General features: G+C 44.9%; 1 protein-coding gene and 1 pseudogene across 1 annotated transcript; both read left to right on the top strand.

The window, feature by feature from the left end:
- Positions 1-6321: 6321 nt before the first annotated feature.
- LOC138071935 (melanoma-associated antigen B4-like) lies at positions 6322-7353 on the top strand. The gene has a single exon (XM_068963304.1). It carries the CDS (start codon positions 6322-6324, stop codon positions 7351-7353), a length of 1032 nt encoding a protein of 343 aa, XP_068819405.1.
- A 4432-nt stretch (positions 7354-11785) lies between these two features.
- Positions 11786-12820, top strand: LOC138071934 (melanoma-associated antigen B5-like; annotated as a pseudogene).
- Positions 12821-16616: the final 3796 nt, after the last annotated feature.

Here is a 16616-nt window from a genome sequence, read left to right as displayed (position 1 = left end):
AATCAAGTTCCTTATGATTTTACTGTGGAGGTGAGGAATACTTTCAAGGGATATGATCTGGTAGGAAGACTGCCTGAAAAACTAAAGATGGAGGTTCAGAACAAGGTATAGGAGGTGGTAACCAAAACCATCCACAAGAAAAAGCTATGAAAAAGGCTAAATGGTTGTCTGAGGAGGCCTTACAAATACCTGAGAAAGAAGAGAAGCAAAGGGCAAAGGAAAGATATACCAATCTGAATGCAGATTTCCAAAGAACAGCAAGGAGTAATAAGAAAGCATTTTCAAGTGAACAATGCAAAGAAATAGAGGGAGAAAATAGAATGGGAAAGACTAGACTTCTCTTCAAGAAAATTAGAGATACCAAGGGAACATTTCATGCAAAGATGGGCACAATAAAGGACAGAAACTATAGGGACAGAACAGAAGCAAAAGATTTTAAGAAGAGGTGGCAAGGAGATACCGAAGAACTGTTCAACAAAGGTCTTAATGACCCAGATAACAGCGATGTTGTGATCACTCACGTAGAGCCAGACATCCAGGAGTGTGAAGTGAAGGGGGTCTTAGGAAGCATTCCTAAGAACAAACCTAGTGGAGGTGATGAAATTTCAGCTGAGCTATTTCAAACCCTAAATGATGATGTTGTTAAAGTACTGCACTCAATATGCCAGCAAATTTGGACCACTCAGCAGAGGATACAGGACTGGAAAAGGTAAGCTTTCATTCCAATCCCAAAGATGTGCAATGCCAACGAATGTTCAAACTATCATATAATTGTGCTCATTTCACATGCAAGCTAGGGAATGCTCAAAATCCTTCAAGCTATGCTTCAACAGTATCTGAAAAGAGAACTTCAATATGTACAAGCTGGGTTCAGAAAAGGCAGAGGAATCACATATCAAATTGGTAATCTCCATTGGGTCATAGACAAAGCAAGAGAATTCCAGGAAAACTTCTACTTGTTTGACTAAGCAAAAGTCTTTGCCTGTGTGTATCACAGGAAACTGCAAAAATCTTAAATGATGGGAATACCAGACCACCTTACCTGCTTTGTGAGAAACTGTTATACATGTCAAGAAGCAACAGTTAGAAGTGGACAAGGAACAACAGACAGGTTCAAAATTGGGACACAGGTACATCAAGGCTGCATATTGTCACCTTGATTATTTAAGTTATATGCACAGTACATCATGAAATTCCCAGATGGATGAACCCAGGCTGGAATCAAATTGCCAGGAGAAATATCAATAACTTCAGATATGCATATGATACCACCCTTATGGCAGAAAGTGAAGTGGAATTAAAGAGACTCTTGATGAGAATGAAAGAAGAGAATGAAAAACCTGGCTTAAACTCAACATTCAAGCAGCTAAGATCATGGCATCTGGTCCCAACACTTCACTGCAAACAGATGGGGAAAAAGTAGAAACAATGGAAGATTTAAATTTCTTCTCCAAAATCACTGTGGATGGTGAAAGCAGCCATGGCGGTGGTGGTGGTGGTTTAGTCACTAAGTCGTGTCCCACTCTTGCGACCCCATGGACTGTAGCCGCCAAATCTCCTCTGTCCCTGGGATTCTCCAGGCATGAATACTGAATTGGGTTCCCATTTCCTTCTCTAGGGGATCTACCTGACCCAGGAATTGACCCCGGATCTACTGCACTGCAAGCAGATTCTTTACCAACTGAGCTATGAGGGAAGCCCCAGATTAAAAGACACCATGAAATTAAAAGATGCTTTTTCTTTGCAAGAAAAGCTATGACAAACCTAGATCGCATAATAAAAAGCAGAAACATCACATTGACAAAAGAGGTGTGTCTAGTGAAAGCTATGATTTTCCCAGGGGTCATGTGTGGATGTGAGTGCTGGACCGTAAAGAAGGCGGAGCACTGAAAAATTGATACTGTTAAATTGTGGTGCTGGGGAAGACTCTTGAGAGTCTCCTGGATAGAAAGGAGATCAAACCAGTCATTCCTGAAGGGAATCAACCCTGAATATTCATGGGAATATCTGATGCTGAAGTTGAAGCTCCAAACTTTTGGCCACCTGAGGGGAAGAGCCGACTCATTGGTAAAGACCCTGATGTTGGGAAAGATGGAAGGGAAAAAGAAAAGGAGGCAGCAGAGGATGAGATGTTTGGATGGCATCACTGATTGGCTGGACATGAGTCTGAGCCAACTCCAAGAGATGGTAAAGCATAGGGAGCCTGGTGTGCTATGGATCATGGGGTCACAGTCAGAGATGACTGAGCAACTGAACAAAAGCAACAACACAGAACTGCAAACCAGCAAAAGTAAAATATATTGTAAGCAATGGACAAAAGTTAATAACACCATATTGATATGAGTTGCTCAGTTTTAACAAACAAACATGTATCAGTTGAACCAATCCAAGATATTAATAACAGAACATGCTAAGTGGAGGAAGAGGCTGGTTCTATAGGAACTCTGTACACTATCTGCTAAATTTTCTGTAATCCTAAATCTGTTCTTTAAAAAATTACAGATGCTCACAAGATAAGATGTTCACCACTCATTATGAAAAAATGCAAACCAAAGCTACAATGATGCATCACCTCATACTTGCCAGAAAGGCTATCATAAAAAAATCTAGAAACAATAAGTGCTGAAGTGGCATGGAGAAAAGGGAACCCTCTTGCACTTTGAGGGGGAATGTAAATTGATATAGCCACTACGGAGAACAGTATGGAGAGTCCTTTCAAAACCAGAAATAAAACTACCCTATGACTCAGCAATCCCACTACTGGGCATACACACTGAGAAAGCCATGCGTGAAAACATTCATGGACTGCACTGTTTATTGCAGCACTATTTACAATAGCTAGGACATGGGAGCAACCACCTCAACTTCCACTGACAGATGAATAGATACAGAAGTTGTGGTAGCTATATAAATGGACTATTACTCAACCATAAAAAGTCACAAATTTAAGTCAGTTGTAGTGAGGTGAATGCACCTAGAGTCAGTTACACGGAGTGAAGTAAGCCAGAAAGAGAGCAAAAAGGATTGCATATTAACGCATTTATATGGAATCTAGAAAATGTCACTGATGAATCTATCTGCAGGGCAGGAATAGAGACACATGCAGAGAAAAGATGTGGACACAGCAAGGGATGGAGAGAGAGGGACAAACTGAGAGAGGCTGTGACGTATATGCACTGCCATGTGTACCAGAGATAGCTAGTGGGGAGATGCTCTGGAACAGAGGCAGCTCAGACTGCTGTCTGTGACAACCTAGAGGACTGAGATGGGGGTGGCGTGAGGGATGCTCATGGAGGGGGATATATGTATACTTATATCTGCTTCATAGTGTTGTACAATAGAAACTAACACACTATAAAGCAATTATCCTCCAATTAAAATTTTTCATAAATGCTCTACTGATTTAATATGTAGAAAAAATCTGGACAAGGACACATAGCCAGTACAGAGTTATATACAACAATGCCAAATGAATAAGAACAATGAAAACCAAAAGATAACATAATATTTTATCCTTGAATTAAAACTCTTAGGAAACATGCACAGGAAATATTCAAACATATAAAGAACTTCGGCTATCTCATATAAAATAGATCACCATAGCAAAAGCAAGACTCTGGCCTGGAAGTATCAACAATTACTTAGGTCACGAAATAGAAAATACACCATAAATAAAAGCAACCATACAAAAAACGTACCTACAAAGAAACCTCAAAACAATGTATACATTCCACATAGAGGCAACAAGAAGAACTTTCTGACAGCCTTAGGAGAAAGAAGTCTCAAACAGAATAGTATGTTATGTGTATTCCTGAGGAGCACATATTGTAAGGCTGTCGATGTTCCTTAACTCCTGTACAGATCTACTCCAGTCAGACCAGCTGAGACCACAATCAAGCATGGGCTGCTGTTTCCTGTACCCAGAATAAACCATGGAACACTTATAAAAGGAACAAAGACAACTATTAACAGAAGCAAAAACACAGAACTAAATAATCCCCGAGGCAAAATAAGTCTCCAATAAACTTGACCGTATGAGTGTCAAGGTGAGGGAGTACTCGGAGACTGACAAGGGCTGTGCGGCCTACAAGGGAAGAAGACAACAGGATCAGCTGGAAAAGGCTTTAAAGTTCAGCCCTTGATTCTTCCACTGTGCCCTGGGGCCATGAATCGCTACAGCCTCACTGAAGGAATCTGAGGTAGCATCTCAGAGCTCCCATGCCAAGACCATGGGGAACAGAAGTTTGAGCTGGATGTGGCAGTATGGGCCAGAGGTCGTGAAATAACCAGCACAAACTTTGCTAGTGGATGACAATTGGCCCTTTTAAGTGATCACCTTAATAGACTATCACACAGGGACTAAAACAGAAAATGTAGTACCACAAAAGTTGTACCAAAGGACAGAAATTCACCTCAGAACTTTCGAGCAATGCCCCTGCAGTCGACTAAGAGCCCACAGCGAGAACCGTCAGGCTAAGGAGCCCCTTCACTTCTCTACTGGGATTGTGTGGGGCATGGTTGGGGACAGAGGTGGATTCATACCAGAAAGGGAAGGATTTCCAGGCCCTGCCAGCAGTCAATATGAAGATCCTGAGTGAGATGTGAGGGGTTCCACACCACAGAAGGCAGTCTCCCATCCTTCCCTCTCAGCTCATTTTACCTGCAGCAGCCATTTCCTAGAAGCCTCAGGCAGAAGTGTCCAGAGGAGATGTAGGTGCACTTCGCACTAGGAGTCTCGGGACGTGATGTCTTCGATGTGAGGCCTTGGCCTCAGGTCAGCAGATGGCACGTAGCCCACCACCTACAGGGGACAAGGGAAGACACGGAGATTGGACGGAGCATCACTCAGCCCAGACGAAGGGGCCCGAAAGTGCCCTCACTGTCAGTCTCAGGAGCTCCAGGAAGCCAGTTCGGCCAGGCCAGAAACAATTCCTGCTGGGGTGCTGACGGAAGCTAGAGCCTGAGAGGGAGGCCCGTAGACTGCTCAGTACAGGGAAGGTCTCAGGATCTGCTGTGATTCAAGGAGAGGTGCACATGCCAATCCTCCGGGAAGCTCCCCCGGAACCCCGCCCACCCTGGCCCCGCCTCTGCTGTCCGCCTGGAACACGGAAGCACATGACAGGAAGTGACGACCACGCACACACGCTGCGGCTGCGAAGCCATCTTGGAGAGCCGCTGTCGTCTTAGAGAACTGCCGTGTAGGGTGCCCAGACGGAGGACTCCCAGGTCTCATAAGGTGTCCAAGTGTGAGGTGACCTGTGTTACAAGTGCGGGGACACATGTCTGGCACGACCAAGCCTTTCCCTCTGAAAAGGGGGGCCCGGATAACGCCCGGCCACCCTGCCCCTGTGGTCCCCTTAAAGATTTGGGCCTGCATCTTAAGCCCCAAGTCCAGCCACGTCACCCAGGTGGTCTCCGAGAGGAAGGCTTCGGTCCGGGGCTGGTGGACTCGAGTTCTGCTCAGTAGAGGGAAAGCCCCGAGCCCTGTAGCTAAAAGGAGGGACCCTCGGGGTGGACTGAGGGTCTCACACCCCAGAACAGCGGCCACGTGAAACCCCCGGCCCGCGACTTGGCCTCAGAGCATGCGGGTAGTATCCGGGCAGCTCTAACGGCTGCGGGGCACCCTCATTGCTATCTCGGATGTGGGACAGTGAGTAAGGAGGGGACCTCGGTCCCAGGGCTTGTAGCTCGTCAGTACAGGGAGGATGTCAGGGCTCAGGAGGAGCCAGGGTGAGGACCATCCTCCCCGACACACGGGCCAATCAGGACCCTCCCCCGTGGTTAGCATTTCCTCCTGGCCAAACACGGGGAAGGGAGGCTGCGGTCTGAGTGGGGAGGTTAGAGCTTGCCTACAGAAGGGCGGGTCCTGGGACCCTTCGGTGGGAGTCTGAGCGCTCCCTCCTCTCGTTCTCCAGAGTCACAGGGAAGGTGGCAGCATCAGCTTCAGAGCAGAAGAGGGATCGGGGCGGGTGCTAGGGGGTCATTCCCCGTTTTTCATCCTAACTCTGAATGTGAACTGAAAGGACATGCCTCCCCTGCCTGCCCTCACAGGCCCCCGTCTAACGCCCAGGCAGGGCTGTCTGGCTGTGCCCCAGGGCTCACTCTCACTTCCTCCTCAGGGGTCTCAGGGGACAGGCTGACTAGGAGAACAGGAGACTTGTGGGTCCTAGAGAAGTGGCCTTGCGAAGTGGACTTGGTTTAAGCCGGGGACGACTCTCCCTGGTGAAGGTGCTCACAACATTTCTTTGTCCTTCCTCAAGGCGCCCTCGTTGCCTGCCTTCCTAACTGCACGCCCGCCTGCGGTCCTTGACCTGTGTCATCATGCCTCGGAAGCACAAAAAGAAGCATCATGCCCACGGGAAACGTCACCAGGTCCAGGGGGACACTCAGGAGGCCCAGGCCAGTGCTGCTGCAGCCCCAGGAGAGGAGTGCCCCTCCTCCCCCTCTTCTGTCCCTCAGGGTTCTCCCCCGAGCTCCCCTGCTGCTGGCGATCACCAGGAGCTTCAGGGAGCCATGGCCCCTAGCTCTCCTGATGCAGAGGCTTCCTGTGCAGGAGCTGATCAAGGTGCCCAGAGCCCCGAGGAGGAAAGAGCAGATGCCGCCCGAGCAGCCCTGCTTGCTCGGAGCATTCGCAAAGATCCTCTCATGAGGAAGGCCAGCCTGGTGATGGATTTCCTGCTGGAGAGGTACACCAAGAAGGAGCCCATCACAAAGAATGCCATGCTGAATGTCATCGGCAGGAAGTACAAGGAGCACTTCCCGGAGATCCTGAGCAGAGCCTCTGAGCGCGTGGAGCTGGTGTTTGGCCTGGAGCTGAAGGAAGTCGACTGCAGCAGGAACATCTACGCCCTCGTCAACAAGTTCACTCTCGGGGTTGAGGAAGGTTCAAGTGATGAGGAGGAGCTGCCCAAGTCTGGTCTCCTCATGGCGCTCCTGGGCATCATCTTTATGAAGGGTGACCGCGCCACCGAGGAGGAGATCTGGGATTTCCTCAATGTGTTGGGGATCTATGCTGGGAGGAAGCACTCCATCTTTGGGGAGCCCAGAAAGCTCATCACCAAAGATCTGGTGCAGAAGGGGTACCTCAACTACCGCCAGGTGCCCAATAGCGATCCTCCGCTCTACGAGTTCCTGTGGGGCCCGAGATCTTATGCCGAGACCAGTAAGATGAAGGTGTTGGAAGTTCTGGCCAAGATCCAGGATAGGGTCCCGAGTTCCTTCCCAGACCTCTATGACGAGGCTCTGAGAGATCAGGTGGTTAGAGCAGGGCTGAGAGGCATTTCCATTTCTCCAGCCATGGCTGAGGCCAGTGACCCTTCCAGGGCCGAGTCCTACAGCTCCTCCCACATCTAGGGAAGGGTCAGGGCATTTTGTTCCCCTTGAGTTGGAAGAGAACAGTCCACCTCCAAAATAGCGCAGGGTAGTAGGGGTGGGGGGAACAAAACCCATATGTTCTTCACAGTTTTAAGTAGTATGGGAGTTTAGGTACAGTTTTAACAAAATATGCATGTGTTCCTTTTATCCATCTGAATACTATCTAGTCAAAAACAGATGATTTCGTTAGGTAGGTAGAGGTGTTTTATAATTTTAAATGTTACTGCTCTTCATAAGGTTTATTTTGCTTCAGAATTTAGGTTTATTAATGTCAATGGAGTCATGTTTACTGCTATTAGGTTTTTGACTAGGAGTTTGTTATTTGTAAACAAGTTGAAAAGACTTCAGTATTTTCCTCATGGTCCAGAATGAGGTAATATAGCACTGGAATAGGATTTTACTTGGAAATGTGTGAGAATCCTAGAGATAAATATTTGGGATCAGAAAGCATTCAGAGTAAATGCAGGTTTCTTCTTCATTTGTCTTATCTGTCTTCTTTCCTTGTAAAAGCTAATAACATGGACTTAGATTTGTGTAGCTTATTCAAACTGTATGACACTTCAATCATAATAAAACAGAGTCTTTGCTCATTATTTCTGTTTTCTGCCAAATGAATTGACCATCTTCTGTTTAGAAGGCTTTCTTATAGTACTGGGTTGGTAAGAAAATGGAGACCAAGCCACTGCCCATGGAATTTTGAGTCTAGCAGCAGGTACCATATATGGAAGGTGGTGAGCTAACTCTAAGGAATAAACAAATCATAAATTTAAATGGGGGAGGTGTGGAAGAGGAGGTTCCAGATGAGAGCAAGCATGTCTAAGTTACCTGATTAAGGCAGCACTGGGTCTTGGGAAACGTCTAGTTCCTCGGTGGGAGGTCATTTTCAGTCCAGATGCATGATGGGCTAGATGAAGCTGTGGGAGTGATGCCAGAACTCATATCATGGTTCTCAGAGGTGAGGCGTAAACCTAGGATATATGTAAACCATATACTGCTACTGCTAAGTCACCTCACTGGCGTCTGATTCTGTGCAACCCCATAGATGGCAGCCCACCAGGCTCCCCCGTCCCTGGGATTCTCCAGGCAAGAACACGAGTGGGTTGCCATTTCCTTCTCCAATGCATGAAAGTGAAAAGGGAAAGTGAAGTCACTTAGTTGTGTCCGACCCTCAGCGTCCCCGTGGACTGCAGGCTACCAGGCTCCTCCATCCATGGGATTTTCCAGGCAAGAGTACTGGAGTGGGATGCCATTTATTTACCATTATTTGGGGATATCTGAAAACCATAGGGAATCTCAACATAGGGAATGGAAGGGGCCCTGTGCACTTGAGCCAGGGCAAGTGAACACTCACACTATGTGTTTTCATCAAAAGCTGTCCAGAGTGTTTCTGAGAAATAAGGGTGATACCCATTGAAGCGAGATGCCACGATGTCCCTGGACTGTCTCTCTTTTTCTGGGATGGGAGCACCAGAACTTGCTCTGTAAATGGGCAGTTTAAATAGGTTATGTTTAGTGTGACTTGGCAAACTAAGGGTGGGCTCAGTTTTTACTGTCAGTGGTATTAAATTAGGGGTGGTTTGGGACACACACACACACACACACACACACACACACACACACACACACACACACACACCTGAGAGGGAAGTTGCTGGTCCTTGAGACAGATGAACTTGTACTTGCATCCATGTGGAGAAGATAACCCCAAACACATTAAAAGGTGCTCAAATAGGGAAAATACTGCTTGGTTTTACTTGCTGGGGAGCATTAGTGCTGATATGGATTTGATTATTGTTTGGAGTTGCATATTCTCTAATATAGGCTGGAAAGAAAATTATGTGATGGAAGTTTGGATCATTCGGGGGTGAAAATCACCTTCGTAATAACTGCCATTCATTCAGCGTGCCAAAGCTTCTCTCATACTGTGCCAGGTGATTTACATACATCACACAGGTCTGTGGTCCTACACTATAGATTTTTTTCTTTTTTTTTAATTTTTCTTTTTTTTAATTTTTATTTTTACTTTACTTTACTTTACAATACTGTATTGGTTTTGCCATACATTGACATGAATCCACCACGGCTGTACATGCGTTCCCAAACATGAACCCGGATAAGAAAGCTGTGGTACATATACACAACAGAGTATTACTCAGCCGTTAAAAAGAATACATTTGAATCAGTTCTGATGAGATGGATGAAACTAGACTTCTTCAAACACAATTTGCAGATAAAGAAGCTGGAATAAAGAAGCTCAAATTCAAAGCTCATAAATGATAGGAACTGGACTGAACCCTGGCATTGAATTTCTCCAGAGCCCACACTGTGCCATTCCACCGGGATGAGGCCAACCGTGGGTCACGTGCTCTTTCTGAACATTAGTCAAAAAAGGTATTTCACATGCTAAATAGAATTTCATACCCTAAACACAGTTTTGGAATAAAAAGCCCTAAAAATAAGTAACAAAAATATTAAAATAAAAGTGAAGTACGAATAAAGAAGGAGACAGCATTCAGTGACAATTTATCTACAAAGGAAACGTCAGTAAACCACAAAAGATCAGGGATGCACAAAATCATTTAATTCAGCCCCTTCCTTTCAGAGAGTAAATCTGTTAGAGTGAAGGTTCTACAAGAGGCTGTGTCTGGTCAGTGAAGAGAAGGAAGAGATCACCATGTGTTCTCTGATAGCACACCACCCATACTGGGACCGCCTCCTGGACTGCAGCTTCCCCATCACTCCTGGGTCTCAACCCATTGTCTGTGAGATTTGGTGCAGGCAGACTAAGACTTTTCTAAGATGTGGCATTTCCCAAGAAGTCTTTCATAGAAGAGACAGGAGTCAAGGTAAAGACAGATGAATGAGGAACTGAAGTCACAGAGAGACTGGCCTGTGTCTGCTCTCAGAAGGCCAAGACAGGGCTGCCAGGCTGCACATTCCCTCACTTCTCTTCAGGGCTTGCAAGGACATGGTCTTTGCTCTAAAAGGTTCACCTTAGGCTGAGAGAAGAAATCCAGAGTCCCCCAGGAGTCAAGGTGAGGCACCTGAGTCAGGTCATACCCCGAAACTGAACACGGAGGGCCCCAAGAAGCCTGAATCCTGTTGTCATCCCTAAAGGCACAGGCAGGAGCAGACTCGTGTGGCATTCCCAGACTTTCCCTCTCTGGCATCACAGGGAGGGAGGAGCTTAGTCTGAGGAGAGTTCCCTTATGTAACCAAAGGAGCCCCACACCCTGCCAGGAGTCAAGCTTTGGACGTATGAAACCCCCTGACCTCAGAACTCTGAGGAAACCGCACAGAACCCTGCCCTTCCTGGCACCCCTTGGATACCTGCTCATTGTTGACATGACATGCTCATTTCCTTCTATGATGTCACAAGCAGGACTGGGGTATAGCCTAGGGCCAGCAGTGGGATTATTTCCAGGTTTTCCAGAAACCAACTGAATACCCTGAAGACGAAGGGAACCACACACCCCATCACCGTATGATTCATCCTCTGCGCCTCAGAAGACCAGGGACGGGTATGGATGGACGAGGAGAATCTTACTTTCTCCTCGGGGTCTCACGGAGATGCTTGCCCTACTATAAGAAAAGTATAGTAGTAGAAGGGGTGGACCTAAGGGGAAGGGAGGGTAGAATTTCAGGCCACAACAGAGGTCAAAGCAAGGACTGAGGGATCATCTGCCAATAAAAAGAACTGATAGTGAATCCAGCCCTGTTCCTTATAGCCCTTGAAGAACCAGGACAGAGCTATCAAGCTGAAGTTCCACCAACATTTATTTGTATCAGGTGTGTCGGAGGTGAAACCCTTAGTATGACGGTGCAGATACCATTCCAAGAAAGGGGTGGGGACACCAGGCCCTATGGGGAACCAAAGGAAGCACTCTTAATTCGTGTTGAGGACTTCAGTGGCAGGGACGAAAACTTCTCAGTGCGCACTCAGTACTGCATGATAACTACTGACTGAGGTGATGCGGTGAGGACCTCTTCACTTCTCAGAAATCCCAGGGAGCTTTGTGATGCCAACTACAGAACAGCAAGGGAATAGATCCTATGACTGGCCACTAGTTGGGTTGGTGGTCTTGAATGTGAAATAACAGATGCCTCTGTGTAGGAGACTACCAGCCCCTTCTGTCACCCCAGCATGCCTGAGGCAGGGGTAGCAGGATGCAGCCTAAAGATCACCCTAATTTCCTTCAATATGTTTCCCAAAGGACAGGTTGGTTAAAAGAATAGGAACCCTGGGGGTTTTCAGAACAGTGCCCTCAAGAAAACCACAAATGTAGCCTTCCTGATAACCAAGGTGGTATTCCCCTGCTGCGGCCGCACACTCAACCTTCATCATCCTGTGGGCCCTTATCACCTGCCCTCCTACTCACACTTCTAATCATTGTCCACCAGAGCAGTCATCATGCCTCAGGGTCAGTCTCATATACTCTGCATCCATGAGAAACGCCACCAGGCCCGATATGAGCCCCAGAGTCACAAGGGAGTTCAGCCCACTGCAGTAATGGAAGAGCTTCCCTCTACCTCTTCTCTTTTAGAAGATAAGTCACAGAGCTCATCAGCTACTGGGTCAAATAGCACTTCCCAGGGGTCTTTGGAAGCCCCATCTACTACCAGCACTTTTTCAACTACTGCTGACCCAACATCTGATGAAGAAGATACCAGTCAAGATGAGGAAGATTCACGTTCCTCATCTTCTACCGAAAACACCTACCATGATACTCTGAACAGCATGACAAGTTTGTTGGAGCAGTTCCTTCTGTGTAAGTATAAAATGAAACAGCCCGTCATGAAGGAAGACATGCTGAAGATTATCCACCCAAGATACCATCACCGATTTGCCGAGATTCTCAAGAGAGCCTCTGAACACATCGAGGCTGTCTTTGCAGTTGACTTGAAGGAAGTTGACTCAACCATCCACTCCTATGACCTCGTCAGCAAACTGAACCTGCCCAACAATGGGAGGGTGTGGGATGGTAGGGGCTTACCTAAGACTGGTCTCTTGATGACAGTTCTGGGTGTGATCTTCGTGAAGGGCGGCTGTGCCACTGAGGAAGACATCTGGAAATTCTTGAATATGATGTGAGTATATGCTGGGAGAAAACACTTCATCTACGGAGAGCCCAGGAAGCTCATCACCAGAGACTTAGTGATGATGAAGTACCTGGAGTACTACCAGGTTGCCAACAGTGATCCTCCACATAATGAGTTCCTGTGGGGCCCACGAGTCCATGTTGAGACCAGCAAAATGAAAGTCCTGGAATTTTTGGCGAAAGTCAATGATACGGTCCCCAGTGCCTTATCACAACATGAAGAAGCTTTGTGAGATAAGGAGGAGAGAGCTCGAGCTACAGTTCCAGCCAGGCCTGGCACCACTGTCCCTTCCAGGCATGATCCACTGCCACGTCCAGCAGCTTCTCCCACCCCTACCAAAGACTAAGAGTTTTAAAAGATCATCCAGATAAGAAAATGGGACATCAAAATAGGGACTTTTGCCAAAATGGGAAGCAATCCCGCAATAAAACTGCTGGGACAATGGAATGATAAAATAAAATGAAAAGAGTTTCAAAACATGATCAACCTTGATTGTTCTCCATCTTTTCGGTCTTCTGTTCTGTAAAATTAAATAACTTATACCTCGATATGCTTCGTGAAAAATGCAGGAGGTATTAAACCTTAACAAGTTAGACCTTTACTGTCTTCATTTATTTTTTGAGCACCTGCTCTTTGAAAGGCTCTATGCTAGTTCTGGTGAGGCTAAGATCAAGACCTAGCTTATCCCCATACAACTTTAGAAAGAAGGAGCTGCAATCACATAAGCAAGATCTTGAGATAGCCTTTAGGAATGACAGGAAAGTAAAAAGACTATCCAGGAAGAAATCGCTACCTGGGGTAACGTAAAGATCTGTTAGGCTCTCCACAACAAAACCCCGCAGAATGGGTGGCTGAAACAAAGGAAATTTTCTTCTCAGAGTTCTAGAGGCTGCAAGTCCAAGATGAGGGCTGGTTTACCCTGAGGCCTCTCCCCTTGGCTGTCAGGTGGCTACCCTCTTCATTGGCATTCCTTTTGAGTGCATATATCCCTGGTGCCTCCTTTTGTGTCTCAATTTCTTCCTACAGTCACACTGGGTTATGGCCCACACTAATGACTTCATTTTACCTCAACCATCTCTTTAAAGACCTTATTTCTAACTACAGTTGCATTCTGAAGTACTCTGAGTTATGACTTCAATATGCATTTGTGGAGGGGACACAATTTGGCCCCTAACAGACAGAAATCTAAGGTGCCTCTGCTCTTATCTCAATGCAGGAGATTCCAGTGCACAGACTGGTATTCTACGCACATCATCTCCAGGGATTTTCTGGGATTTAAGGGTGAACTCCCTTGAGGTATGTAGGTACGGGAAATTACTCCCTTTACCCCTTTAGAATTCTTGTGGTTAGACTACTAGTAAACTTGACACAAGACAGGGTAACAGGAGAAAATGACAAATTGCAATTCATGTGCACAAGAAGTGTCATAGAAATGGGACCTAGAAGTGGGCAAAGCAGGCAGCTTCTTTATTTGATAGACAACAAAACAATTTGTGAGGAATCGACAGGACAAATCAACTTAAGTTTTAGGTACTCAACTCGTAAGGAATCTAAACAGAATCTGTACCCAGGGTAGTAAATTAAAGACTTAACAAGGTTGGTGTATACAGACTTCTCTGCTTGAACTGCCTATTTCTGGTTAGAAGGGTTTCCCTCTGCCTCCAGATGCAGGCAGTACATCCTTCATATGAGATGTATTTCCTGCTCTCAGGGAGGCAGAAATCGGGGGGCGGTGGAATGTCCCTCCTCTGTTGGCTGTTTCTTAAGTAACTTGAATTCAAAATAATCAATACGCCACTGTGGTATATTTGGGGGCAGAGTACCCTAAGCCTTGACAGGTCCCTCCTCTGAAACTTGCCTGCAAGACTCACATGATAAAAGCTGATCTGGTCACTGTGGAGAGAGAGAATGGACTAGTGGAGTCCTCCATTTCATGGCAGCAGTTGCATAATTCTGAGAACAAGTCAGTTTATTTAAAGAGTGGTATCTCATTTCAATAGGTGGTGATGCGGGTGGGCTCCCAAAGCTAGGTCTAGGCTGCAAGCAGTATCAGGTACTTATTAATAAGAGGCATTTCTATGGAAACAAAAGAGAAGCAGACGTTAATGATTGGAGCTGGTTATCAAGCAGTTTCTGAGCCCAGGCGGTGGTCAGTCAAGAAGTTTTCTAGGTGTCGGGATCAAAGCAACTATTGCAGTTTGAAATGTCTCTATCAACTTTACTATATTCATTGACGAGCTCTAGTAATTTTCTGGTGGAGTCTTTAGGGTTTTCCATGTAGAGGATCATGTCATCTGCAAACAGTGAGAGTTTTACTTCTTCTTTTCCAATTTGGATTCCTTTTATTTCTTTTTCTGCTCTGATTGCTGTGGCCAAAACTTCCAGAACTATGTTGAATACTAGCAGTGAAAGTGGGCACCCTTGTCTTGTTCCTGACTTTAGGGGAAATGCTTTCAATTTTTCACCATTGAGGATAATGTTTGCTGTGGGTTTGTAATATATAGCTTTTATTATGTTGAGGTATGTTCCTTCTATTCCTGCTTTCTGGAGAGTTTTTATCATAAATGGATGTTGAATTTTGTCAAAGGCCTTCTCTGCATCTATTGAGATAATCATACGGTTTTTATTTTTCAATTTGTTAATGTGGTGAATTACATTGATTGATTTGCGGATATTGAAGAATCCTTGCATCCCTGGGATAAAGCCCACTTGGTCATGGTGTATGATCTTTTTAATGTGTTGTTGGATTCTGATTGCTTGAATTTTGTTGAGGATTTTTGCATCTATGTTCATCAGTGATATTGGCCTGTAGTTTTCTTTTTTTGTGACATCTTTGTCAGGTTTTGGTATTAGGGTGATGGTGGCCTCGTAGAATGAGTTTGGAAGTTTACCTTCCTCTGCAATTATCTGGAAGAGTTTGAGAAGGATAGGTGTTAGCTCTTCTCGAAATTTTTGGTAGAATTCAGCTGTGAAGCCGTCTGGACCTGGGCTTTTGTTTGCTGGAAGATTTCTGATTACAGTTTCAATTTCCGTGCTTGTGATGGGTCTGTTAAGATTTTCTGTTTCTTCCTGGTTCAGTTTTGGAAAATTGTACTTTTCTAAGAATTTGTCCATTTCTTCCACGTTGTCCATTTTATTGGCATACAACTGCTGATAGTAGTCTCTTATGATCCTTTGTATTTCTGTGTTGTCTGTTGTGATCTCTCCATTTTCATTTCTAATTTTATTGATTTGATTTTTCTCTCTTTGCTTCTTGATGAGTCTGGCTAGTGGTTTGTCAATTTTATTTATCCTTTCAAAGAACCAGCTTTTTGCTGTGTTGATTTTTGCTATGGTCTCTTTTGTTTCTTTTGCATTTATTTCTGCCCTAATTTTTAAGATTTCTTTCCTTCTACTAACTCTGGGGTTCTCCAATTCTTCCTTTTCTAGTTGCTTTAGTTGTAGAGTTAGGTTATTTATTTGACTTTTTTCTTGTTTCTTGAGGTATGCCTGTATTGCTATGAACTTTCCTCTTAGCACTGCTTTTATAGTGTCCCACAGGTTTTGGGTTGTTGTGTTTTCATTTTCATTAGTTTCTATGCATATTTTGATTTCTTTTTTGATTTCTTCTGTGATTTGTTGGTTATTCAGAAGTGTGTTGTTCAACCTCCATATGCTGGAATTTTTAGTAGTTTTTCTCCTGTAATTGAGATCTAATCTTAATGCATTATGGTCAGAAAAGATGCTTGGAATGATTTTGATTTTTTTTTAATTTATCAAGTTTAGATTTATGGCCCAGGATGTGATCTATCCTGGAGAAGGTTCCATGAGCACTTGAAAAAAAGGTGAAATTCATTGTTTTGGGGTGAAATGTCCTATAGATATCAATTAGGTCTAATTGATCTAATGTATCATTTAAATATATAAAATCAACACACAGAAATCCCTTGCATTCCTAAACACTATTAATGAGAAAGTAGAAAAAGAAATTAAGGAAACAATTCCATTCACCATTGCAACGAAAAGAATAAAATACTTAGGAATATATCTACCCAAAGAAACTAAAGACCTATATATAGAAAACTATAAAACACTGATGAAAGAAATTAAAGAGGACACTAATAGATGGAGAAATATACCATGTTCATGGATCGGAAGAATCA

This window comes from Capricornis sumatraensis, chromosome X, assembly GCF_032405125.1.
Source record: "Capricornis sumatraensis isolate serow.1 chromosome X, serow.2, whole genome shotgun sequence".
NCBI classification, from domain to species: Eukaryota; Metazoa; Chordata; class Mammalia; order Artiodactyla; family Bovidae; genus Capricornis; species Capricornis sumatraensis.
This window is presented reverse-complemented; position numbering and strand designations above follow the sequence as displayed.